Source organism: Calidris pugnax, unplaced genomic scaffold (genome assembly GCF_001431845.1).
Source record: "Calidris pugnax isolate Ruff unplaced genomic scaffold, ASM143184v1 scaffold219, whole genome shotgun sequence".
NCBI lineage: Eukaryota > Metazoa > Chordata > Aves > Charadriiformes > Scolopacidae > Calidris > Calidris pugnax.
Window position 1 is genome coordinate 17,219,997 of NW_015094507.1, and position 23,969 is coordinate 17,243,965.

The following is a 23,969-nucleotide window of genomic DNA, read 5'->3' on the forward strand; positions in this document are numbered from 1 at the left end:
CAAGTCTGTCCCAGTTTCATTCCAAACATCAAAACTCCAACATCCTTCTTTTGTCCCCTGCTTAAAGCCAGCTTTTGTGTTCACCCTCAACCTCTCTCAGGGTATCACCCATCTGTGAGGAGTCCTTGGAGGTACGTGTTTACAGCTCAGAGACTGTAAAAGATGGTACTCCTAGTGCTGCCAGGGAAGGGCCATCAGTCTCTGTTGACTTTAATACCTCCAGTTTATCTAAATTTACCTTAACATGCCCCTCCCTCGTCTGTACTGTGCTGACATCTCCTTACAAGTCAACTTTTCTTCACAGACTGGGGCAGACACAAAACCTTTCAGCACATACCACGTTGGCCCATAAGTTGCTCCCCATCCCTTCATCTATTTATCTTTTTCACTTAGCTGAGCCCCTGAGCACCGTGCCTGCCTCCTCCTCAGCTGGCAGGACAGATGCTCCTTCTGCTTCCTCCAACCCTTCCTTTCAACCTGTGTAACACAAAACCCAACCAACACACACGCACACTGGATGCAATTTCTGCCACTTCTCTTTTTCTGAAACATGAGGTACACTGCCAAGACCGCCGGTGGCATGACATTTCTGTGAATAATCATTATGTGTAGGTTTGCTTCATTTTTTTTTTCCTTTCGCCAGTGTTTAGGCCCAGGCAAAGAACAAAGGAAGGACAAAATTTAAAGGGTTGTACATACGTCTCCTGCCCCTGTGTATTTTGCTTTCTGAGATTGACCAATATTCAATTCATACTGGATTAATATGGGGTTCTTATTGAGTTTTCATACCACTCAAAAATAAGATGGTGGAACAGTTCTGGATCCCACTGTTTCTCAGATGTTGTGATGTGAACATTGAAAATAGTGCTCTTTCCCCATTTCTTTGCGTAGATTTAACCACCTATAATAGCAATGGGTCACCTTTCTTCACCATCTTTAAGCCTACTAATCATAAGGACATGTGACCCAACATAATTATAAGCAAACAAGGGCTTGATGAACGCCAAGATGTAACACATTTTGTCATTAATTTTCCTCAGTTTTTAGTGGCTTGTTTAGAGCTCACAACTTTGTAGCTCTCCCAATCTGAGTACCAATTAGTGGGTTTCTAGCTTACATTATCCCTGAGAATTAACATTTTACACAGCGGATCGTGTCTCCTGCTGGGTAAGAGCAGCTTCATCCAGTTGCAAGTTTGCTCCCCCCTCTCTCGGGTGCTGGGTGGTTTTTCTCCCCATTTAAACTACCTCACTTTGCCTCCTTCCAAAAAGCGCTTCTCTGGGCTCTGGACTACTTCTCAGTCTTCATCCAGACCTGCTGCAGCACCTGTCCACTAGCATCTCCTGCTTTCTGAGAAGGTCTTCCCCATTCATTTGCAAGTTAAAGGCATGTTATGAGAGAACTTTCTGCGAAACTCCTGCCCCAAAACCTCTTTCCTTCCTTTGGGGCACAGTCTGAGAGGTTCTTTAGCCCAACAACCCTCACGCATCTCCAGGGGCCAGGCAGCATCTCTGTCCTGCACCACTCAGGTGATGGGACACCCCTACTCATGCAGGACTGTCCAAGGTGTTCTGTGCCCCAGGAGTCATCCCGCACAATGATGAAGAACTCTTTGAGCCTGATGTCTTCTCTCTGCTCCTTCTGACATTTTCCCTCTGGCCTTACCCAGTGGTTCCCTTCTGGCCTTACCCAACATTTTCCACCCCTTCCCATCTCTGCCTGTCCAGCCTCTTTTCTCCTCAGTCTCGCCCAATGCACAGCCTCTGTTGCAGATCCAAGCTTTCTTTGCCTCTGTTCCACTATTTTTTCTGCAGAAACCTTCTGTATGGTTGTGCATACCACCCCCACCCCCTTCCTGTCTCTCCCCCATTCCCTGGCCCTGCACCCCCCACCTAATTTCTCCCTTTAACATGATGCTGATGTGATATGAACCCAAGTCACTGACTGGTCATAAAACAGAGGGAGAAACAAAACCTAATCAAATATTTAGGCATAGGTCTTTGATAAGACCTCTATGCTTCTCATGGCTCTTTAGTAGTATCAATAAACCTTTGCCATTCCATTGCCTGGCAAGGGGGAGGTTTTTCCCTGCAGGGATTTGGGCTGCTCTCCTGGTCCTTCTGCCTTGGGCAGCATTTCATCAGGGCCTTGCCCAGCCATAATTTTATGGACAGACCAAGGAGAATGCAGCTCCTGCCTTTCCCCTGTCCAACATGGCATGAAGGTTGTGTGGAGGCACCCCACAAGCTGCCCGCCAGTGTCCACTCAGGGTCAGGGAGCCCAGAGCCAAGCACCATGAGGGAGCTTTCCTCAGTTTCACTACTTTCCAATTAAAAGTCCTGCTGAAAACTGGCTCAGCAAGCTCCACACCCTCTCTTGCCTTGCATCAGTGGTAGGAGAGGCTGTGGATCGGCTGGACCGCAGCACAGCATGAGCTTGTATCTGACTAAATTAAGCATGTGGTGCTTTCAGAGGATAAGGGGGGAAAGCCCAGAGTCTCTGCCCCGGAGAAGAGGTGGAGGCAACACCCAGGCATGAGATAAGCAGAGATGAAACGGGCACCCTGGATGTCTCTGTGCCAGCTGGTGGCTGTCAGGCTTCCAGGGAGATGGGCAGCTCCCCTCAGGGTAGGAGGTTTGGGGTCAATCGCAGCCCCAGCTCCTGGCCAAAATGTTGCTGACGACAGAAGTAGCCAAAGGGACAGAGATTATGCCACAGCCACATCTCAGCAACATTTCCTGAGACAGGATCTGTTCTGACATCTCTTCTCTGATCTGCCATCCTCTTTGTAGACCTGAGAATATCTTAAGGGATGAATTGAAGAGACTGTCCCAGGATTTAATGAAATCTAATAATAATAATAATGTTAGTGTTAGCCCAAACTCCTTGTCACCCCTTGGACCCAGGAAAGACGGTGTGAATCTGGGTCCAGTACTTCAGCAACATACTTTCACTCTTCTCTTGAGGAAGATACATCAGATCTTGCTTTTTCCTGAAGAACTGAAACTGTATTTTGATTTAATTCCTCAAAGAAGAAATGTTCTTAGATCCTAATGAGATTATCCTAATAACAGTGTAAAATAGGTCACTATATTGTCTGCCGTAGAGAAAAGAGCATATGATTTATAGATGGGAAGTGTATGCTGCATAAGTAATTACAAACTAAAATGCTAAGATGAGTAGTGGCTTCTCTCACGTTTGTTGTGGTTGCTTCCAAAAGCTCTTATTTCAAAGATGAGTAACACTGTGGGTTTTCTGGCGCGCACTGCAAGTGTGGACCTGACACTCCTCTGGCACAGGTCCTGTGGAGCTAGGCATTCGGAAATGCTTGCTGGGACATTCAGATGTCACAATTGGACTGTGCCTTCTGAAAATCAGACATGGTTATCCCTAACTCTGCAACCCTTTTTTGCTGTGTTGAAGGGACTACAAGTGCTGTAGTAAATTTTTTTTTTTTAAAAAAAAAGCCTTTTAAAAAAGGAGTAACTGATTTTTGCCTTGTGTCTGTAGTTATAGTAATAAAATCTGGTTTTGCTGATTTTTTTTTTTTCCCCCTAGCTATTCTAAACTTTCCCCCCCATGCCAGCAAGCCTCAACCTTTGGGGCAGAGGCGTTTGATGATCCCTTGAAGCAGTGGGGGATTTGGGGGAACGATGATGCCTTTGGAGAGGTTGCATCACCCCAGCTGCCATCAGGAGGGGCCTGAAAGCTACTCTAGCAATGCACAGGGAGCACTGGAAATAAATGCCCCTCTGCTCCAATTGTTGCTTTTTCATGAAGCTTCTCAGTGAGCTTCGTGAGCCATGAAATGCCTTTTGGCAATGTAACTGTTAGGAGATAAATATTGACATCGGGAAAAAAAAAAAAGAAAAAAAAAAAGTTGTTCATTATTCAATATATTTTACCTCAGGAGTTACCAGTTAGTTTTAAAGACAGCCTGTCACCCCTGTGAAGGCAGGAGCAATACTGTAACACTGTGTGGCCACCGTGGCTAACAGTCACGCTGAGCAATCTGTGAGCAATATCTGGACTGAATCTCCCGAGTGTGGCTGTCTGCTTGAAAACACTCAGGGACAGCAGACGTGTGAGGGGCAGCCGTAGTGGCTTGCCATCGATCCACAGCCCAAACGGGCAGGCTAATGGGGTCCCGTGATGGAGCTGCCATTGATCACTTAGCCAGCATGAGCACTCCCCAGGAACTGGACCAGAAAAGCTATTTATTGAGTAGAAAGAAATGGGGCTTCAAATCACAGTAATTGGGGAATGATTGGCAACAGGTGAAAATGCTTTGCTGCCACAGGAGGAGGCAGGGAAGCAGGGGAGACTCAGTAATGTCAGAGCTGTGACAAGGGGAATGGGACAGGCAAAAAGAAGTGAAGGTGCTAAACTAAAGCACAAATGAACATGGTTCCCTTGCTCCATGTGGTGGCTGGAGCATGGAGGACATTCTGTGCTGGTTTGTGATAAGGAAATAAAGTTTAGTTTAGAGGGAGAGTAGAAATTCCTGGAAGAAATAAGAGAAACCACCCAGGGTTGCCGGGTGCAGAGGACAGGGAGGATTCAGCTGCGAATCCTTGATGGCCATGTCTTGAAGACTCTCTCAACAGGCAGGACAGAGCCAGGGCCCACATGAAGCATTAGATAAGGTCTACAAAGAGAAATGAAAATTAGAAATTGCAAGAACATGGCCGGCTTCATCCCTGTTTGAATACCAGCATTATTCCTGAACAGCCAAGAGTTTACTAGGGCACTTTAAAGTCATGTAAGTAGGTCAGCTTGTCGCCAGAATCTGCTTATCCCCAAAACATGTGAAATTACTTCCTGACGGCCAGCAGATGAGAAGCAGGCAGCAGGGAGACACGTCAGCAGCAGCCCAAGGGCGTATCGACAAGGCAGAAGAGTCCAGAAAGTGCATTTTGCATCTGCCAGTGAACATTTTGCTGCGTGATGCCCAGGTCCAGAGAAGCTGCTCCTTGCAATAGCAATGGTGCTGCATGGCCCAAGGCTCCCCCAAATAGAGTTCTGCCAATGGGCTTATTCCCAGCCCTCCTCTGGGAGGCACAGAGCAGATTCTGGAAAAAATCACCAGTCCTACTTGGTCAACTCTTTGCTTCAGGGTGAGTCAGTGACACAGCCGTGTGCCCGGCCCTTGTCTGGGTGATGTGGAGGTTCTCTCTTCTCTGTGGCAGCAAAAAGTTGAATTTTCCTCCAACACTGTCAGCTTCCAGAGAATTCCCAGCCCAGGGAAAAAGCATCCTGTGAGGCTTGGGGTTTGGCCACTGCTCACCAAAAGGACAATGGTGCTCGGGGGGGTGATGCTCATTGTTGCAAAAGGAGTTTTGCCTCTGCAAACCTCTACAGAGGGATTTGAAATGTCTGTTAATGGGCAAAAAGTCTCATTAGTAGAGGTGATTAGATTGGAGTCTGTTAGAGAGAGAAGCCAATTTTTTTTAACTTAAAACTAAAGACGAGTTAGAACTGTTAGATGTTTAAAATGTTACTTTTGCTCAAGCTGGCACTTACACTGCTAAAAGCAATATTCTTTTCTTTAATGATAAAATAAAATATTGGCCAAACACCTGAGAGGAGCTTTCTTGACAGCCATCTGGGACACAGTATGAAACCAGGAACAAATATTTCCACAGGATTTTTTTATTTTTACTTTACATTTTGTTTTGGTTTTTTCCTCCCCTGGAATACTTTGAAAAGGTCTTCTTCTCATGAAAACAGCCGGCTGCCTGTGGTGAGTAGAGGTAATGGCTGGCAGAGGCTCCCGGGCAGCCCGCCTTGGCCTGGGCAGCATGGCCCCTCTCCAGAGCCCCTCATGGCGCCGGCCATGGCTGTGGGAGGAGGGAGGTGAGCCGCCTGCCTGCCTCCTTTGCCAAGGAGTCAAAACCTGTGGTGTCCCACCTCACAAAAAACATCTCTCCCCTCCTTTTGCCCTGTCCTGGCCGCAAGCACCCCCTGTGCACCCTCCGCCATGCCCAGCCTGGCTCCCGCCTTCGGCAAACAGGTAAGAGCCATTTTGCACGTGTGACAGGAGGTAACGCCGCGGGGACCCGGGGCTTCCCGCCTCGCTTCCCTCACGATGTCCTCACCCTCCTGCCCTCTCTCAGCTCTCCCTTTTCCTGTCGTTTCCGTGCAGCCGGCCGCAGCGGCAGAGACGGGAGGCCCACGGCGATGCCCACAAGCAAGGCAGGTAGGTGAAACCCTCCAGCCATGTCCCCATGGCCGGGCTGAGGCTGTGGCAGGGGAAGGGGACGCCACTCGAGCATGGCAGTCTTTAGGTAGGAGTCGTGCCATTAGCAGGATCCAGCGGGTCCCAGAGGAAGCCGCGTTGCCTGACACCTCATGGAGGTGGCTGTTTTCCACAGCTCCCCCGGGCTGCATGGATTATGTCGCCCATAATGTGCAAGCAGGTGCCTTCCCTTTGAGCATCCTTTCTGCGCAGCTGAGCTCCCCGCCACAGGGTCTCCATCCCACCGCTCGCCCTTCCCTCTGCCACTGCCAGGGAGAAAGTGTCTTTCTGAGCAGAGTCAAGCCTGCTTACAGATGTGGAAGGTTTTGCCAGTGACCTGCTAATATCACTCCCCCATCTCAGCCAGGTGAGATGGACACTTTAATGATGGATGCTCACAATGCCACAGGTCTTTCAGAGGCTGAATTAAATCTAAAGGAGAAGCAGGGGCCACCATTTAAAATGCCTGAGGGATAATTCATGACTAGAAGAACTCACTGGCGGAGGCAGATGACTCGCCACTCCTGTAAATTATTAAACTGAGACTGAGCATCTTTCTAAGGTACTCTGTAGTCAAATAAAGCTCTGGGTTTGAGAGAGGAGTCACTGATAACACCACTGGTCTCTATTAGGAGATTGTTGTATTGGCCTCTCATGGCACAACTGCCCATGAGTGTGTGAGAGGTACAGCATGGCTAAGCAGTCTTGCTTAGGAGGAGATTTGTCTCAGGAACATACTCCCCATCATGTTTCTTTGTTGTCCCATTTTCCTTTAATGTATTTTGGACTTGTCCTATGTATATTCAGACAAGTGCCTCTCTGAACGTGCCATCTTTTCTCAAACTGAGAACCAGCAAAACCTTTCCTCTTGTATTTGAGCCCCCCTGCTGCCCGAGCGGCTGGTGTGTGGCTGGATCTGAGGGCAGCAAAGCTTCACCTACATGATGGGGAAACTGAGGGGCTGCTGCCACCACTACCCCAGCCAAAGCATTGGAGTGTGAACAGCATTTTGCATCTTGAATGTGGAGGAGGAGCAGAGCATCCTCTGCCCAGCATTTGACGCAACTCTAGCAGCTTCTGGAATGACTCTCCCAGGCTCTTTAATTCTCAGAGACCTCCCAGGTCCTTAATGCTCCTTTTTATCCTCGTTAGAAATCTGGGGCAGAAGCTAATCATTTTATCCCAAGTTAGGGGATGGCTTGCCTCCTGGCCTGGTTCCCAGCCTGTCTCCATTTTGTTTCTGGGCAACAGCCAGTAGCTTATATGATATATTTTTTTCCCTAATTCTTGGCCTCATGCCCTGTCATAACTCAATGTCAGAAATGCCCCCTCCCGCCACTTCCATTTCCCCACTTATCCACACCCAACTATTCCTCCAGCCCACACTTTTAAATGATTGTCTCAAAACTGTGCTATAAGCAGAGATAATTTTACAGTGACAAAAAGTCACCAAACAAATGTTTTCTTAGTGCCAGAATTGTCACAGGTGCCTGAGCTGTATGTTGAGTGCAGGAATCATTTTTTAATGACACGCTGCCAACCACCGCAAGCAATCGCACGGCTATAGTCTAAGGGGGAAATGGTCTAAGGGGTAATGGGGCGAAGTGGGCACATACTTTTCCCTGGCACTGCCTAGGACTCATAGCTGTGCTTCTCTCTTCCTGGTAGCCCAATCCTAAAACGAAGCCCTGACATCACCAAATCTCCCCTGACAAAGTCAGAGCAGCTGCTGCGAATAGACGACCACGACTTCAGCATGAGACCAGGTTTTGGAGGTATGTAACGTGCACGTTTGTCACTGGTCCTGTTTTACACTGTCGCTCCTCTTTATACTGTAACATGTAGTCAGGCAAACAAGCAGATTGACAAGCAAAGCCTTTTCTGTCTCTAATTTTTGTTGTTTTGTGTTTTGAATTCGTGGCATGTTCTCGGGGATATGGGTGCAGTGAAATAGCCATCTTCCTCGTACGAGCAAGTAGCGTAGTCAAAGGCATAGAAATGTAATTACAGGCAATATAATATTCCTGGTATTCAGTGACACTTTCTTCTGATAAAAATCTGCAAATACACCTTATGTTTATTCCCAGATGATGGGGAAATCCTAAGATTTGGTCTTACTATGGTGATGTGTGTGCATAATCAAGTCACGTACCACGCTTACTGACCCGGCCACTTCATTTATAACCCAAAAGAAAATAATTTGACTACTGTGTGTTAATGCTTGCTCCCAGTTTTGTGGCTGTGTGCTAGAGCAACCTAAGCTTTCACGGAAATGGATGAAGGAGAACACATTTTCTTTCAGCCTATCGGATTAGAGAATGTTGTAATTTATCTACCCTTTCTGGCTGACAGATGGTCATTCAAATCCAGGATACCATTATATACTCTGATGGAAGAAGATTTTATTGCTAAATGCTCAATACACCAAATACCAGCATGTTCAATTAATTTAAAAAGGTTTCAGTTTCATAGCAGTCTGCTAATGTGAGCACTATTTATCTTGACAGATCTCCTGTGCTGTAATTGCCAGAGGTATGTGAGGGGCTAGTCAAAGCCTGGAGGAGGAAAAAAAGATCGAAACCCCTGTTCCAGGGGGTCACAGCCCAAGCCTTCCCCTTGGGAGCCCCAGGCTCAGTGGCACATGCCTGTGTCCTGTAATGCATTTCCTCCTCTCAGCCCGTCTTTTCCACAGCCAAGCACTCAGTGATGTGAAAGCCAAGTACGTGGAGTAGCTCTCAGGGATGTTGTTAGCCTGAGAGGGGAGCAAAGTGAGGGGAAAATTTGGAGTAACCCTCCCACGTCCCCTTAACTGCACCACTGCTGCTTTCCATACGGAGAATGGATGCCCCAGACCCAAGTGCTAGAGACAGGGCTTTGAAATTTTGAAGGGACGTGTGTAGGGTGACACAATAAAAAGAGAAAGTTAGTAACAGGTCAGTCTCTGTGCTGATTTTGATTGTTATTAGGAGGTTTTTGTTATGAATTCCAGTCGTTTCTATTTTCAAATGGTTTACTCATGTTTCTATTTGTGAACATCTATTTTTACCTCTAAGATAAGAAAGCCAGAGGATTACTTTGTCTCACCACATTTATATTTTCTCATTTTTTTAATTTTTTTTTTTTCCCCAGGCCCTGCTATTCCTGTTGGGGTGGATGTCCAAGTTGAAAGTCTGGACAGCATTTCTGAGGTGGACATGGTAAGAGTCACAGAAGGACTAAGGTCCGATGGGACCTCTGGAGAACATCTAGCCCAAACCCCTGCTGGGAGCAAGGCTGGCTAGAGCGGGCTGCCCAGGTTTGTGTCTGTGGGGTTTGAATACCCCTGAGGATGGACACTCCATAGCCTTCAGCAAGCAGATTTGGGCTTGATCTGAATCTGCCAATTGCTTCTATTGACCTCATGCTACCATTTCATATCCCTTGAAGCAGAAGGAAGAAATCTGACAGTTTCTTTTCTCTAGGACAAAATGACACAACGCTGCCAAGACTGTCCCAAAAGATTTGGGTTTTTACATTTTCTTAAGACGTAGTAACATGTTTAAAAGCTCTGAGGAGACCAATTAATGTGTTAGTTTTAAGACACTTTGATATATTGACCAGTTCTGAGGTGGTCAGGAACCAGGTAGCTCCCAACTAGAAGCCATATAGCCGTCCTAAGAACAACACTGGTTCAGACTGGTAAGTCCTACTCTTGACAAGGCAGCCAGGATGAGCTCAGAGGGGAGAAGCTTCTCCAGAACTTGCCTTTGGTGCATTAGCAGTTGTATCAGCCCTGCTGTGTGCCTGGGACCAGCATAAGGCTCTGTTGGTCCTTCTTGTGTCTTTGTACTGACGCTGAAGCAGGATTTCAGGGGGGCATGTAGGACTAATACTGGTGCTCTGCACAAGCTGAATTCCTTACTAAGTCCCTGTCTTTTGTTTCCTACAGTATAATTAGTAATGTGAAAATGATCTGTTTTCAAGCACTCTCAAAGCAGTGCCGACCTTGATGATTTTTGCTGGTGGCGCCTTTTTCGTCACAAAACACTGCTGAAAGTAAGGGATGATTTCTGCAGGAGATTTTCCACGGGAAGGTTTTCCATGCATGCAGACCCACTCCAATTTTATTCACTCTTTCAAAACCCAGAGCTTGTCAGACCTGCCCTGTCAGAGCATCCCCAGAGTCTCTCAGCAGCTCAACTTCTGCTTGGGAAGAGAAAAAAAAATAATCGCACCCCAATGCAGAATTCTTTCTGAGAAAGCTCCAACTTTTCCCTGTGCTCCTAATTAACAGCCGCAGGGTTAAAGAGACTGCACAATCTCCTCCCATGTCTAAGCCAGGAACATGGCTGTGTGGCAGCACAGCTGGTGTTCACCAGCCACTCTGGTGCCACACTGGGCAAAACCCAAACAACAAACGCACTCATTTTTTAAGCAAGCGTTATGATTTTGAATGACTTGCCCTGGTTTTTGAGTACTGCCCCTGCTCCTCATGTAACATTGTGCTGCAACACCCAGCAACAAAGGAAAAGCACTGAATGGCCTCGGGTAAAAAAAAAATAAATATTCAGGGTCAATTTTGGATGTTTGCAAAATAATGATAGAAAAGACTTTATACTGTCAGAATCAATTATTTTTAACTTCTGCAGCTTTATAGTAAAAGGCCACGGTGCTTTGCAAGATCATTGCTTGCTTTTTAAATGAAGAGACATCAGTGACAGAGACTCTACTAAATTTAAGCTTGAGGAGTTAGATAATATCAGTCGTTCCTTTTTTAATCCTACTTTCCAACTGTTTGCAAGAAAGTGGTAAAATAATAGAGGACATTATAAAACTTCTTTAGGATGTCACAAATCAGATTTTTTTTGTCCAATTAATTTAAAAATTTATGAGTATCTATTATGGGCCACTGACCCTGAAATTAGCAGAGCTTTTGAAGGCTGTGTGGGGCAGCTCTTTTGTCTGGAGGAAAGATGGGAAGAAGGAAAAAACCAGATTGTTACCCAGGATTGGAATTTCATTTCCCAACATAACGGGAGAGCTAATAGTGTCTCTGAGAAACGGCCCAAAAGAAGAGTGAGATATTATATGATTGTTGCTTGAGGCATTTTCAGATGATGCATTGTAAAATACTGTGGTTAGTTTAATAGTCTAAAACTAGTATTAATAAATCTTTCCTAATGAAAGCTGACAATACTTGTTTTTTTCCACAGCAACCGTAAATATAACATGCGAAAGAGTGAGGCATTGATGTCTGTCAATTTATTACTGTTTAAAGGACACATTAACACACAGGAGTCAATGCAAAATGTTTCCCAGAATGATCTTTAAATTTGAATACAGGGAAAAGCCGTTAAAGAGCACTCTAGGATGGATGAAATGAAAAAGAAGAAATTATGTGGTCAGTGGCTTTGGAAGCTTCTGTTGAGCTTCAGAGTTTCTGTCCTTGTTTGAGGATAGTTGAGGAACAATGCTTCTTGAGGAGAAAGTGTAAGGTGTAAGTTGTGACACAAGCCTGTTTGTTGCAGGACTTCACCATGACCCTTTACCTGAGGCACTACTGGAAAGACGAGAGGCTGTCCTTCCCCAGCACCAACAACCAAAGCATGACCTTTGACGGCAGGCTGGTGAAGAAGATCTGGGTTCCTGACATGTTCTTCGTCCACTCCAAGCGTTCCTTCATCCACGACACCACCACCGACAACGTCATGCTGCGGGTCCAGCCAGATGGGAAGGTACTTTATAGCCTCAGGTAAAGCTGCTTTCCATCAATGAGAGCTATTAGTGGAGAGAGAGAGAAAGCTATTTAATTGATTCCCATATTGTGTTTTTGCATGACCTCGTACTGAAAAAAAAAAAAAAAAGAATGAATGTGCTGACTATCCACCAACATCTGAGTTCCTGTGCAAGTTCACTAAGTGCCTGTTGCAGGAAGCCAATTTCTGTGCTAAATTTGCTGATTCCACCAGTGTCTTTTCACTTCACCTGCGTGGTTGGCCCCTGCTCCTGCTGTTGGAAGCTGTGGCCGGAGGTGGCAGTCCCTTGGGGCAACCCACCAGGACCAGCAGGCTGCAGTCCCTGCCAGGCACTGCTGAAGAGGCAAGGTACAATCTAAGGAATTTGCAATCTAAGGAGATTTGCAAATTGTGCAAGTCCTATTCTTGTAGGTAATTATGAAGAAATTACACTGAGCACAACTTTAGCTCTATGATAAGCAACAAAGCAGATGGAACACCCTTCAGCACATGAAGTGACAAGCTTCAGAGCAAGGGCATATAGTTCCTGGTGACTCACATGGATGGCTAGAGCAACCCAAACTCTTGGCTTCAACTCTTCCTGCTTTTTGCTCACATTTCATGTGAAATGCATGAAAGCTCCTTGAAGGGAACATTTTGGGTAAACTTTGTTTTGTCCTCCAGTTTGAGGGGTGATCCCAGCCCTGGATTTCTCCCTTATTTTCCAACTGCTCGATCAGCTTTGAGAGGAACATTGCTGAGTTAAGCCTGAGCATTATTAAACCAGGAATTTTTTTCTTTCTAATAACTAACACTTTCATACTTGGAGATGCTAAGTGAGGAGCGTCGGTCAATCTCCAAAAGCAACTTAAATCAGTGCTTCTGTTTTTCTTGGCTGCAGCTCCATCCAGTAAGAAAATAAGTATTGCCAAATGACCCATAAAAACCTATTAGAGAGGAAATTGCTGTACAATATTCTGATGCAAGAATGTCGACATCACCTCCACAGCAAGGAAATAGCAAAATACATGATAAATAAAGCAACAGATGATAATGTGTTCTAAAGGATAAAAAAGGAGGAACATCTGACTGATAGGAGGTCAGTATCAGCAAGATGCATAGATTTAACTCATTATAAGGTTGCAGAACACGTTGCTTGGGAAGGCTGTGGGGGTCTTTAAGAGCATGTTAGACAGCGACTGAAGGAGTGGCAGAGGTAGAGCTGAACCTGCCATGAGGTGAGGAGATCAACTTCTCAGCTTGCCGAGGTGTTTTATGACTTTATGAAAGGAAGGCAAGCAAAGCAACTCTTGATTCCCTGTGGGGTATCAGTTTGACAAGAATTTTCTTCTTCTCTGATATTTTTATCTTACTGTTCATTGAAATCCACAGCCTGAATAGTGTCTACCTTCTCATTATTAAAGCTTTTTCTTCGCTCAGCATATTAGACAAGGTACAGGTGCTCCTTAGGCCATTGCAAAGTTTGGTCAGGTCCTCAGTCCATAATGTTCAGCTATAGCATGCATGACTATACACTCTTTCATTTAGCTGATAGAAATCATCTGTGTTGCAAGCATTTGTGGTTGTCTGAAGAAGATGGGAACAGAAGAACATCAAACTACTCAGATCCTGCCACGCACAGTCTCCTACTTAAACAATTGTCCTCTACAAAATGGTGGTGAATGTCTTGAATGGCAAATTGACAGAGTTTCATTGTTTTATTCAGTGGTGACTGCGGGTCAGAGTACTTTACAAATGCAGGGATAGTATGAATGCTGGTCTTGCCTTAAGAGCAAGCAGGTCATTCCTGCCTGCCTGCCTTTGCTGAATGCCTTTGCCTGTAGATTACATTTTTCATTGGTGTCTGCCTTTTTAAGGTTGTTTCTTTGCCAGATTTTGTCTGCTCTTGTCTTGGAAACCACTGCAGGCCTCACTGGCACCTAAACAACAAATCTGAGCCAAACGCTTTCACTCAAAGGCTAAATCCAGATAGGAAAGCAACATCAGTGGGAAGCCACACATGCAGAAGGAGTAACATAAGAGACTGCATCTTGTTTTTATCACTCTGTGACAGATGTCTGTCTACCATTAGCCCTACTGTAATTCATTGATTCTTTCCCCATTATGATTTATACTTCTATTTTCATTTACTTCCCTAGCGTTCAGGCCAGTTGAGCCAAGATTTATGGACGCTTCCAGTCCAAACACAAAATCAGGCTATTTAAGATGAGATAATCAGACTATAGCAAGGCCAGAGCTTTTGATTGATGGGGCAGAGCGTTTCAGTGGTCTCTGTTGCACACCAGCTCCAGCCCTAACTCGAGGCACTGCCTGTGCCCTCTGGTGGCTGGTACCCAGGTGTGATCACTGGCTTCTCATTGAGCAGCTGGAAATTCACCATATGCAGAGAAATTACCTGCATCCCTCATGGTATGAGGATGGCTTTGATAAACGTATATTATTTTACCATGCAAAGCACAGATCTCTGCAGAGAGAAGTCTGCTGACAGTCAAAGAGGAAAAAGCACCCTCACTGCTCTTTCCCATTTTTATCTCTTATTTTTTGTCAGCTAGTAGCAATTTGTGGTGGTCATCTTTTTCCAGTCATCTTTTCTAACACTAGTTTGCTGAAGAAATGGCATTAACTTAAGTGGAATGGCTTTAGCTGAATGGAAGGTATTTATTTTCAGTGGTTTGTTACTGTCCAGATGGTTACTTAATAAAATATGAAACTTGCAGCTTTACTATTTTTCAGTCACATAAAAATATAAGTTTTTAACAGGATGGTCTTTATTACTCCTAGAGTTACAGTAACAGCAATGTGCAACATGGATTTTAGTCGCTTTCCCCTGGACACACAGACATGTTCCCTGGAGATCGAAAGCTGTAAGTAAAGCGGAGATGTAGGGGAGCTGAGGGCAGCACGCCATGGGCACCCAAACTTGTTTAATTAGATCAATAATTATACCAATTATACCAATAATGAAACTGCTGCTACATTCATGGGAGCTCTGACCAAAGCAGAATTCAATGCTTATATTTTTTTTCACTAGAAGTAGATGAAGTTTCCAACAACATGGTGTTTTTAAACACCAGCTGTGAGGACTGTCTCGCCAGTGTCCCCAGGAGCCAGCCAGGCTTCCCCACTGCCACCCCATCCCAGGAGGACCCCAAGCTGCTTGCCTGCAGGTCGCCTGTCCCCAGCAGCACCTGCTTTCCTGGGTGCCTTCAAACGCATAAAGAAATGGCCCTGTGCCCCTCACCTGCATCATCTGCAGAGTAGGAACCATGACGGGGCAGTGACATTAATCACCTTCCTCTTACCTTTCTTATACCTATGAGAGATAAATCCATCTTATACCCACATGTACCTCATTTGTCCCAAGTATGACACACACATGAATTGGCTGGATTTCATACAGAGACATTTTAAACTTTTAGCTTTTTAGGATTTTTTTTTTCTTCTCCTTCTTAAGTTTACAATAAGGAATTATAATTTTTATTCTGTTTTAATATATTAATGTATGATTTTTTTCTTGCTCTCTGGGAACAGTTGTTATTAAATCCCATCTGAAAAGATTAATATTACTATATTTCCACATCTATGAAAAAAACCAAGACTTTTCATGTTGGTGTGTGCATGACACACAGAAAGTTTACCCAAGATTTTGTCCTCCCACGTACTGTTAATACTGTTAATAGCCTGTTCCCCCTGTTACCCTAAGCAGGCTTTTTCCTCTAAGTCTCTTTTCCTTTGCTTCTGATTTTAGGATGACTATAAGGGACATTTTTTCAAGTTCTGATGGGTTGCCTGAAGCATGGGTTATGTGTACAAATTTCTGATTAGAGAAGGGTTTACGAATAGCACCAGGCATCAGACCTGAGGTCTGTGACAATGAGCCAGTCCCCTCCTTGCCACAGCCATACCCCCCATCAGTGTGGCTCTCAGCCAGGTGGTGGCATTTGTCCTTTTCAGCCAGGCCCACAAAAGTAAGCTGGAAGGTGTGTGGGCTCACCCTGGGCTGTGGGTGCGACAGCAGCTGGCTCAGTGCACTGCACCAAGGTTTGCTCTGCTCCCCTAGATGCCTACACTGAAGATGATCTCATGCTCTACTGGAAGAATGGGAATGATTCCTTAAAAACAGACGAGCGGATATCACTCTCCCAGTTCCTGATCCAGGAGTTTCACACCACCGCAAAGCTCGCCTTTTACAGCAGCACAGGTGGGTACTGGAGTGCTTGCCAGAGAATGGGCTGGGGAAAGAAGGGGTGCAAACTGTTCCTCTCAACCTTGGCCATGGAGGATTGTCCATTGGGAGGCCTCCTTGTGGCCCGTCAGACCTGCTTCTCTTCCATGCCGAGGCTGCTGTCCCAGACACAGATTTCTATCTTGATGGTTACGTAGTTTTGAAAGGCCATCCCTCTTCAAGACCACACCAAGCCCTAACGTGAATTAAACTCTACTGGTGCATAGGTTATTTTGTCTTCTCTGGACAATGTGGTTCTGAGAAATGCTTTGACTTTGATAGTTGGTTCAGTAAGGAGTCTTTTCTCTTGACTGTGGTCATTACCTGTGTTTTTCTAAAAGCAAATGAGGGGCTATTCCCCTGATGCAACACCACCTTATCCAAAAGTATGATGTTTGGTGTTGGTGTGACTTCTCTTTTTCGTTCTCTCTGTTACACAGGGTGGTACAATCGCCTCTACATAAACTTCACTTTACGCCGACACATCTTCTTCTTCCTGCTCCAAACCTACTTCCCCGCCACCCTCATGGTGATGTTGTCCTGGGTGTCCTTCTGGATCGATCGCCGAGCAGTTCCTGCCAGAGTCCCTTTAGGTAAAAACAATCTTGTAGCCCACAGACAGACCTAAGAGACAATTGCTGGAGCTGTTGCCTTGACCATCAAGACACAATCCCCTGTGCCATGCGCTGCCCTCACGTTGCCCTGTGGCATGGAAATCAGCTGTGTCACACACGTGTCCAAAGTGTCAGTATCCTTCAGAGATTTCAACAAGCGAGAAGGTGAAAATCAGTATTAGCAGCCCTGACAAAACTTTGGTTTTATTGAGTTTTGCTAGAGGAGGGAGGGTGGGGGTAACACCATCAGCTGAGCTGTGCCCTTCAACTGGTTCCATGAGGTTACAGTGCAACACAAGGGATTCAGCTTCCCCCTCTGCAGCATCTTTCAGACAGATGAAGCCATATGTCGAAGGAGTCACTATGGGAACACAACTATGATATGAACATAAATCTTCTTCTAAAGTAATGTTTTGCCCTTAGCAAAGGGCTGATTGTGGTTTTGAGCCTGACCTTGCTTCTGCTTATTCCAGGGAACACACCTCAGGATTTTATTTATTGTTAAAATCCTATTCCTTGGTGGAGAGGATATATGGAGGCAACGGGGCAGTTCCCCATGTCTGTGTTTAGAAACACAGAGCCAGGATAACACCAAACTACAGGTGCTGTAGAGCTCCTTGTGCTCACCCATGGTGTGACGTGGGGCAGCATTGTCCTGTGGGGCCCCATCAGTCTCTGCTCTTGCTCTGGGGGAGGCATGAGAGCCAGCTGGTGACTTCCAATGAAGCAGGACTTCCCGGGGACAGATGGAAAACACAGGCCTGGGGAAAGTGGTGGAAGCAGCAGCGGCAGATGGGCTTTGCTTGTGCCCATCCTGGTGGAAGGGTTGAACTAGAAGCTGAGATACTCAGAATCATAGAGTCATAGAATATATTCAGTTGGAAGGGACCCATAAGGATCATCAAGTCCAACTCAATGTATTTGTACCCCTCCAGGGACTATCCTGAGCCTGGAGGTGGGGTGCAGCAGGCACAGGGTCAGAGTGGGGCTGCCTGGCCATGGGGTGGGAGACTGGTGGTGTGGTGAGGAACCAGGCTAGAAACACCCCGAGGCCAGAACTAGAGCTGTTTTCACCAAAAAGACAAGAAACCCCCAGTTAGAAATCAGGGCTGCCTGGACCCTCCCCAGGCAGTGAAACCCATTGCTCAAACGGGTGAAAAACGGTACTGAAAGGTGAATCCAGATGTCAGGAAACTGTAACGACAGCTGTATTTGTGATGGAAAGTCTGGTTTGAAAGTGTCTTACGGTCTCTCTGCTGGTGCATTCCCAGGGATAACCACCGTGCTGACCATGTCCACCATCATCACCGGGGTGAACGCCTCCATGCCTCGTGTCTCCTACATCAAAGCAGTGGACATTTACCTGTGGGTCAGTTTTGTGTTTGTCTTCCTCTCGGTGCTGGAATACGCGGCAGTGAATTACCTGACGACGGTGCAAGAGCGGAAGGAGAGGAAACTGCGTGACAAGGTGAGGTTTTTCTATCTCTGATGCAGCTTTATCCCCCCGGGAAAAGGTCTGGCCAATGTCTGGAAATGTTCAGAAGTTTGCAACTCCAGAGTGCTGCGCTCAGCTGCCCGGGGAGAAACCAGTGCCTGTAAAAAGACACCAGCAGTGAGGCATTCCGGGCTATAAAGATTTGCTACAGCCAAGCCCCATCCATCTCCCTCTACATACAGTCCTCCACTGCCTGTATGTTAGGATTTTATTCCCAGGTTTCCCAGAATGTTGTGGCTGCCCCATCCCTGGAGGGGTTCAAGGCCAGGCTGGATGGGGCTTGGAGCAACCTGGTCTGGTGGGAGGTGTCCCTGCCCAGCGTAAGGGGTTGGAACTCAATGATCTTCAAGGTCCCTTCCAACTCTAATCATTCTATGATTCTACAGTTTTACCTTTAAATAGTTTTTTTATACTGAATATCCAAACCTGTGAATAGCACCAGATGGATACTGTGTTTTGGGCTCTAGATGACATGGCAGACACCCCCCACCTTTCCCTAGGCACACTCTAAATTTCACTGAATTTCACTGAATTTTTAGAGTTGGAAGGGACCATAGAGATCATCTAGTCCAACTCACCTGCTAAAGCAGGACCACCCAAAGCTTGTCAGATCATGCCACTCAGGATGGCATCCAGGCGGGTCTTGAAAATCTCCAAGGAAGGGGACTCCACACCCTCCCTGGGCAGCCTGTTCCAGGGCTCTGGCACCCTCACCGTGAAAAAGTTTTTCCTCATATTCAAGTGGAACCCTTTATGTTCCAACTTGTGCCCGTTGCCCCTTGTCCTCTCACTGGCAACTACTGAAAAGAGTCTGGTTCCCTCCTCCCTCAGCCCGCCCTTGAGATACTTGTGGGCATATAATAAACTTACACAATGGTCCAAATTTCCCCTTTCTGCCTTCGTTACGTTAAATTATAACCACATTTCAGCCTAAGATCTTTTCTTCAAATGGGGCAAGCCTCATACATTCCTCCTTGTGGTTCCCCTCTGCCCTCTTCTTTGATTTTCTCAACTTGGAGGCCGAGAGGTCCAACGACCTTAAGCCAGACCAGCTTTTCCACAGACAGCCCCGCTCCGCGCTGCGTCTCGCAGACGTGGAAACAGAGAAGGGAAAAGCTGCTGCCCAGCTCCATCCTCTCCCTCTCCCCTCTTTGTGTCCACAGCTCCCCTGTGCGTGCAGCCTGCCCCAGCCACGGCCCATGATGATGGACGGCAGCTTCAACGACGGGGACGTGAGCGACCTGGGGCACTACGTGTCGGAGAACGGGGACAAACAGGACCGGATGATGGTGCAGCTGGCGCTGGGGTCCGAGAGGGGCTCGGGCAGGAGGAAAAACCAGAGATACGTCAGCATGCGCATCGACACCCACGCCATCGACAAGTACTCCAGGATCATATTCCCCGGTGCATACATCCTGTTTAATTTGATATACTGGTCCATTTTTTCATAAATCTATGTGACTTCTGTAGTCGCAGAGCGTTGTGACGTTAAGTGAAAGTACCGGCTCACAGACTAACAGAGAGAAAATGGAGAATTGTTTTAATGAGAAGGAAGATGGATAAATTTTTTTCAGGATTTTTTAAAATTAGATGCAACTCATCTGTGGCATAAATCATTGTGCAAGCTTCACATTTCAGCAAAATATAGGATACACAATCTATAATTTTATACTTATTTAAAGCTGTGCTATGTTCCTTCTTGTGCCTCACAGGCCACCATAAACTATTTTAACAAGTGACTATAATCACCATAATTGCTTATACACGGTGCATCCTCCATTCTGCGCCCCCGAGATCCTGATTCTCTGCACATCCATCTCACAACTCAAACAAACTTATCACATTTGATACCAATAAATACAAAGAATATGCAAATACTTGCGTGTTTGCGGGACGAGGTCAGAAATGGTCATTATAAATGCAAAATATCCTCATGTTGGCGGAGTTATTGCCAGCTAAAGCTTGCTTACACTGCTAAATGTGTGCTGCCAGCTCGGCGCTGGCAGGTCCATCTAGGAACACTGTCAGATTTGTGATCATATTTAAAACCAAGAAATCTTTCCAAGCTGTTTTCTGTGACTCTCCCTTTAAAACACGATTTGCAATGCACACTTGCTAAGGAATGAAAGAGAGCCGGACCTTCTGCGACGCTGACCAAACCCTCCAGGAAACACAGGAGCTCTCCTTCTTTGGGGCAGTTGGAGTTTTGCTGCTGAATTTCCTGGGAGAGAACACAGGTTTCTCAACAAAATGATGCAGTGAAGACAATGGGGCGTCTACAAAAAGACTAAAGCTGCTACAGGAGATGCCACTTCTGAGTCTGAGACGGTCTGGACGTTACTGGTCTGTACAGCCTGAGAACCTGCTGCAGCCTGTAACTTCTCATCCCTGCTGAAGCCACCAGTAATTGCACTGGTCCATCCGTTTTTAGTACAAGCATAATGGAAAGGTGCTGCACAGGTGATACAGCAGTTGTCAGGACTTCATACTATGGATACCACGCCAAAAACTTTGGAATGAAGGCACTTCCACCCTAAGGGAGCAGCTGTGTTACAGACCCTGGTACATCTGACCACCTCTGCTGCCCCTGGTGCCCTGCAGCCCCCTCTGCCCTCAGGGCAGGCCCAGCACCTCCCAGGGCAGGAGCCAGGAGACACAGCTGGACCTGGGCACACCTGGCGTGAAGTCCCAGCCCTCCATCACAGCCTCTTACAGAGTCAGCGTAAACGCTCTGCATGAAAAGGGCAAAATCTGTACCGTAGAAGTAACAAAATACTTCAGGAGAGCAACGGTTGGTGAAATCAGGGGCCTTTACCTTGGGAGCACCAAAGGTGTCTCAGGAAGCATGGTCCTTCCGTTGCTCTGCTGCCACCCACCCGCATCCCCACAGGGCGTGGGGGGGACAGGACTTTAAACCCACGCGTGATTTTGCACACCGTTAGGAAATCCAGCACTCCCTGCACAGCAGAGGCTGTTGTCTTCTACAGGTGTAGCCGCTCCAAGAATCCGACCAAAGCAGTCGTGTCTCTGAAAGGAAAGAGGAGGTTCTGACAGGGAATCTGCCCTGGGCTGGCTGAGGAGCTGCTCTGTGCTCCCCGCTCGTGACACGGACACGGCAGCTGCCTGAGCTTTAATTTCCCTGTAAATAAACAGCACATGAACACACTCAGAGTTCCTCCCCACTGCTCAAACCACCCCCGTTCCTCTTGCACCTACAGCCTGCGCCCCACAGATAAAGGCAATGAAATAACAGCTCAGATCACTAACAGACACCCTCCCCCCCAAGTAAGATCATTTTAGTACTCATTTCTACAAAGCTTTTTTTATTTTTCCACATACACACACCACCTTAGCTTGGTTTTATCAAGTTTTCTCCCTATCATATCATTCTCCAGTGATGTTTGTTCAAGAGATTTAAGAAAAACCACCATATTTTCTTAAACCCTAAACATTTCAGTCAAATGGAGGAAGGTGACCCCAACAAAAGCAGATGAAAGGCTGGGCCACCCTCCTTTACCCCGATGGCACCTTCCCCCACAAATAGCTCGGAGGTTTCTTGGGCACCACTGGCACAGGAATGTATTTAGATTCTCTGTATTGTAAAGAACCCATTTATTTCTACAGTTGGCAGGAACAGGAGTGCCAGATTTTCTAGTAAGCTCTCCAGCTTCCTAAGGAGCTTACCTCTATGCAGTTGGCCACAGCACCGTACGCTCCCTTATAGACTCACTAATCTCACACCACATACATTATTTGGCATCCAACCAGCCTATTCAGGGAGATTTTGAAGACACAAAGGAGAGCTGGACTTTTGCATTCCCTGGCTCTCAGCGCAAGGCTGGTTTTTCATTTCCCATGTAATTTTCAAAGTTCCCCTCCTGGCATCTCCCTAAACAGATTCCCCAACCTCCGTATCTGGATTTACATTGTTAATTTACTTGTGTTTTATTTGGGAAACTCTAGTGCCTTTTCAGTCTTATATAAATGTGTATATAGATGTATTCTATAAGTACAGGATATGTCATGTACAGTCAGTGTTTGCCATCAACAGCTGCACTCATTAAACATATTTACATACACAGCTTGTTGGCTTTTTAACCTTCCAGTGTGTGGTTTCAGATCCAATCATTCACACTCTGCTCCTTTCCATTTCCACAATAAATCAGTGATCTGTTTGGGTTTGGTTTTACTTCTAGAAACACTCAAAATCGCAATAAAACCTCACATTTGTACAACATCGTGTGGTTCCTGCCTTTGAAAGAATGATCTCCGTGAGTTTATACGTACCTGTAGAAACCTATTTTTTGCTCAGGACCTGATGCAGTCAAATACCAAATGTCCTTAAATCCCATGATACTGGAAGGGCCGGAGAGCCCTGGGATGTTGGGAAGCCTGGACCCAAACTCAAGCTGGCCAAGAAGAGGACATTGAGGTCTCCACCCCAGACCAAGCATGTTACAGCCCTTCTCCTATCTCCTTAGGAGGGTACTCTGGAATATAATTCAGGGCAATTTCCTGGAGGTTAAACCAAAGCCTGGGATGATGCTGGGTTGAGAAGCTGAAGTGTGTTTCCAGGTCTGCGTGGATTATGGAGAGACACAAGTCCTGCCTGTGAGCACATAGAGACTAAGAGCTTTGGAGAACGAAGCCCTTAACAGTCCTTAAGGGCACTGATGATCACCCACAGGGTGGAGCAGGAAAGGGGGGAAACTTCAGTCAGGAACAGACAGAACAGTGAGAAGGCACAAAGAAAGATCAAGGATCTCTTTCTTTCTCCCCCAGTAAAAGGACATTCTAACAGCAATCACATCATTGGAGGTCTCTCTACAACACTGGACACCCGAGCAAGTTCTTCACAAAGCCTGGACATTGTCACCTCATCCTTAAAGAGCCAAGATCTGCTGTCAGCTCTTCAGAGTCACTTCAGCAACTCCAGTTGATTACTCACACATTTTGATTTGTTGCTAGAAGTACTGTCCTTGATAAATATTCCAATATTCTTAAATTACAAACAGCTTGGAGAAGACTGCAGTTAGGGAACTTGAAAAAAAACCATGCCAGGTATTTTCATATCCATGTGATTTATGAGCACAAATTAGTGACAATCAAAGAGAGTTTTACGGACTCATTTCTCTCATCTACAATATCATTGTGATATTAAAATCCTAACATTAAATCCCAAACTGTTTTAGTTCTGGACCTGAAGAATGAAATGTACTGAGAGACAAATGGGAATTAACTGGCCTGGGGAAGCTGAGAAGTCTCTGTCCTTGGAGGCTTCCAGGACTGAGCAAAAAGCCGAGCTCTGAACTAGTGCTGCTGATAACCCCACTTCAAACTGGAGCCTGGACCAGGTCTAGCCTAACAGAGATCCTCCAGAGAGCCCTCCCAGGCACCCCTCCTATCACTCTATGAATACCAACATGCATTAAGAGTTAAACCAGACCTAAGTTTATAAAGACTGCCATTAAATATTGTATTCGAAAAGCACTAACCCTCACAAAACCCTGCTGACTACAGCAGACTGAAACAGAAAGCTTAAAACACCCTCAACTCTTAAACAATCAGACCAAACTACGGGGAAAAAAAATCAAACATGCTCTTCAAATGAAGTCATGCAGCATCCCAACACTCACCAAAGGACAAGAAAAGTCAGTCACAA

At 46.1% G+C, this 23,969-nt stretch overlaps 1 protein-coding gene across 1 annotated transcript in view; it reads left to right on the plus strand.

Moving 5' to 3' along the window:
- Positions 1–22,127, plus strand: part of LOC106901545 (gamma-aminobutyric acid receptor subunit rho-1) — a 28,914-nt gene extending 6,787 nt beyond the window's left edge. The window contains exons 2-10 of the mRNA XM_014964372.1: positions 6,146–6,199; positions 7,907–8,013; positions 9,368–9,435; positions 11,746–11,969; positions 14,755–14,837; positions 16,034–16,174; positions 16,639–16,791; positions 18,084–18,280; positions 19,471–22,127. Of these exons, the coding sequence (XP_014819858.1) occupies positions 6,146–6,199; positions 7,907–8,013; positions 9,368–9,435; positions 11,746–11,969; positions 14,755–14,837; positions 16,034–16,174; positions 16,639–16,791; positions 18,084–18,280; positions 19,471–19,758 (1,315 nt within the window). The 3' untranslated portion in view covers positions 19,759–22,127. The remainder of the gene's footprint in view (positions 1–6,145; positions 6,200–7,906; positions 8,014–9,367; positions 9,436–11,745; positions 11,970–14,754; positions 14,838–16,033; positions 16,175–16,638; positions 16,792–18,083; positions 18,281–19,470) is intronic.
- Positions 22,128–23,969: the final 1,842 nt, after the last annotated feature.